This window comes from Sinocyclocheilus rhinocerous, unplaced genomic scaffold (genome assembly GCF_001515625.1).
Source record: "Sinocyclocheilus rhinocerous isolate Xijiao unplaced genomic scaffold, SAMN03320098_v1.1 scaffold198, whole genome shotgun sequence".
Taxonomy (NCBI): Eukaryota; Metazoa; Chordata; class Actinopteri; order Cypriniformes; family Cyprinidae; genus Sinocyclocheilus; species Sinocyclocheilus rhinocerous.
Window position 1 is genome coordinate 284,252 of NW_015635035.1, and position 3,170 is coordinate 287,421.

At 36.9% G+C, this 3,170-nt stretch overlaps 1 protein-coding gene across 1 annotated transcript; it reads right to left on the reverse strand.

Annotated features, from left to right (window-relative positions):
- Positions 1-310: 310 nt before the first annotated feature.
- Positions 311-2,913, reverse strand: LOC107746258 (ras-related protein Ral-B). Its single transcript, XM_016560389.1, has 4 exons — positions 2,741-2,913; positions 2,373-2,581; positions 2,051-2,228; positions 311-1,426 (listed from the first exon to the last, which is right to left on the reverse strand). The coding sequence occupies exons 1-4, from the start codon at positions 2,852-2,854 to the stop codon at positions 1,304-1,306; spliced, it is 624 nt and encodes a 207-aa protein (XP_016415875.1). The 5' UTR covers positions 2,855-2,913; the 3' UTR covers positions 311-1,303.
- Between the last annotated feature and the right edge of the window lie 257 nt (positions 2,914-3,170).

The following is a 3,170-nucleotide window of genomic DNA, read 5'->3' on the forward strand; positions in this document are numbered from 1 at the left end:
AAACAAAAAATAACTATTATTAAAATTACATAATTTACATAATAGTTATTATTATTATTAATAATAAAATCATTAACATTGTTAAAGTTAACTGTAAAACTGTAAAGTTATAATAGCAGCACCACAGTCTATTACCCTAAGAAAACACTACAGTTATTAACCTAATACAGGGTATGGCAAATTCTTAGAACCTTTCCTTTTCGCTTCATAAGGATCTTATGAAAAACATTTTAAAGAAATGTATTTCCATGTTAGGTACCAATTGTTCAAATTCAACAAATCCTAGAAGTCAAAAACAAGTGATACAAAGGAGAAAAAAAAAAAAGTTTATTTGGCAACATACTTTGAAGTTTTTCTTCTAAAAGCCAGTGGAAAACTACAACACAAATTGCAGTCTAGGTTAGGTGATATTTGCATAAAAGAGCAGTTTTAAATTACTGGTGAAACCGCAGCTCCGAGCTCAGAGTGCTAAACAAACACTAAATAAAACGTGTCTTATGTTCAGACTGAAAATGCAGCGAAGCGGTTTTAGTCATGGCGCTTGTTGGCACATTTTCACACAGAATACATTCTTCTCATAAAACAGTGGTGGAAATGTAACAAGTCCTACAAAAATATTTCAATAAAACACGAAAGCATAAAGGCAGATCAGTTCACAGAGGTTAGTAACTTGCAGTTAGGCATGAGGACTTCCTGAAAAGGTACATTTATGACCCACCAGGTGGCACTATTAGTCCATGCTTCGGCACTCTGTCCTCAATAACACGTGTGCTTTTCAATGGCGTCATCCATGACAGTCTAAAAACCACAGTACTACCACAATACATCTTGATCTACAAAAACACTTCTTGCTCTCTATGCATTGATGGTGTCAACAGGTGTTGAAATAAAATGGTTAGATTTTAAAAAACCTAACAAAAATACTCAAAAAGCATGCAATAAAAAAAAGAAGAGATAACTTTGCCTACTAAAAAGGATTTCTACTTAAAACTGTCAAGGAAAGATACATTGCAGAGCAATAAAGTTAGTGTTGGCCAACTACATTTCACGATATCCTAAAGTGCCACAGTCGTCAACCAGTAGCCATACAGTGGTCATCTTCTGTTAAAAAGTATGCATACCATTCAATCTTAGTCTAGTTATTTGAAATGAACTAAGGGAATGAAAGATTGTGATGAAGGCTTACCTTGACCAGTACAAAACCTTACTAATCAAGTTTTGATTTTAATAAAGAAAAAGGGCTCTGATGGAGTTTCCCCACAGAGTAGCAAGCAGATTTGGTGGGGAAAAGTCCAAGTGTAGTTCAAAGTAAACAGCATCGCTCTTTGAAGCTCTTCTTATTCTTCTTATTTTTTCCCTTCCCGTTTTTGTCCTTATTTTCTGACATCTTTTTAGCACGGACTTCCCTCATTAGATCAAAAAATACCTTTGGAAAGACAAAGGGTTCATTATTGCGCAGTATGACAAGGTTAACAAATGAATACTAGCAGCAAAAATATTTGTTAAAATGCGAGTTTGCAATTGAACAAAACAGGAAACCGCAACCGCATTGTGATATAAAAACAAACGACAACCAGGTAGAATTAAAAGAAGAAAAAAAATGTATGCACATGTTTCTATTTTTTGCTGAACAGCCTCTCTACTCCTGTAATTTTGTGGCACTAGAGTACATATTGATAAACTACTTCCATCAGGAACTGCATTACACAGAAAATATTCCAAAACTGGATTCGGCTACATTTAATAAACTGTAGCCACTATCATCTTGCTGTCGTCAAGGCATCCATCATTCCACAATACAGACAAGATGCATTTTATAAAAGCAAGTGTATGGTTATGCACAGCAATGGAACAATTTGTGGTAATATGTCACTAAACGGGAAACAAAACTAAATGGTAATACTGAAGTCATTTTAAAAAGATATAATGAAGAAGAGAAAAAAAAAAAATACACCAGAAAAATTTAACCTGAGACAGATAGACAGACTCTATCTAGATCCTATCTAAAATCTAAATTAAAAAAACAAACAAACACAGGCACAAATATTACCTTATCCACATTGGCCCGTGTCTTGGCAGAAGTCTCTACATACTGCACACCCCATTCTTCTGCTTTTCCCCTGGCCTCATCCACTGAAACCTGCCTCCGATCCTCAAGGTCCGACTTATTTCCAACCAAAAGCAGTGGAATCTTATCCTCCTCAGCTTTAACCCGCAGGATCTGCTCCCTGTAACATACACGGATATATTTAATGTTGAGTGGCCAAATTTTCTGACTATACTAGGTCACGACGGGAGATCCAATTTTCAAATTTGTACTAGCTTGTACTAGCTTATGCTTCAAGTAGCTAGAATGGTGCAATACCACTGACCTGAATTCTGCTGAGGCCGTGAAAGACTCGTGCTCCGTTATGGAGAACACCAAAAGGAAACCCTCTCCACTACGGAAATAGTTGTCTCGGATGGCCGCGTAGTCTTCCTGCCCAGCTGTGTCCAAAATGTCAATCTGCACCTCTTCTCCATCTAACACCACTTTCTTCCTATAGCTGTCGGCCTTTGTGGGCTCATAATCTTCAACAAACTGAGAGACAGAAAATAGCAATAATCACTACTGTTAAATAAACCAAGGCAATGAATTTTGAAGACTTTTTCTTTTTGACACTTATGGAATAAGTGAAGCCTCCACACACACAAAAAAAAACACTTTCTGTATCTGCCAGATTTTGGTCTGTTGACTTACCTCATCATACATAAACTGAAGGGTAAGAGCAGACTTTCCTACGCCTCCACTGCCCACCATAATGACCTTGTGCAGGGCAAGGGAGCTCTGACCCTTACTCTTATTGGCTGCCATATCTAATTTCCTTCCTCAGATACACCACAAGACGCCCACAGACAAGCTGGCACCACCTGTGGAGAAACAAAACCATTATGGCGAGGCTGAACCTTCAACACAAGCACAGGTGTGCAGTTGAACTTTCATTTTGGATTTATGGTTCTTAAATCATACACGAAAATAAACTGTGTCATGCTGGATACAAACATTTACTTAACACTTAATTTAATTAACACTTTATACATTCTAACAAAAACATTCATTTGTAATGGTAATCCATATGGCATGTTTCTTAATTAGGGGTGCTCCGATTGATCGGCTACCGATCACTATC

Coding starts and splice junctions, on each gene's coding strand:
- LOC107746258 (XM_016560389.1), bottom strand. CDS start 2,854: ATGGCAGCCAATAAGAGTAAGGGTCAGAGCTCCCTTGCCCTGCACAAG. Junction 2,582..2,740: donor TTCAGTTTATGTATGATGAG/GTAAGTCAACAG, acceptor TCTGTCTCTCAG/TTTGTTGAAGATTATGAGCC. Junction 1,427..2,050: donor CACGGGCCAATGTGGATAAG/GTAATATTTGTG, acceptor GTCTTTCCAAAG/GTATTTTTTGATCTAATGAG.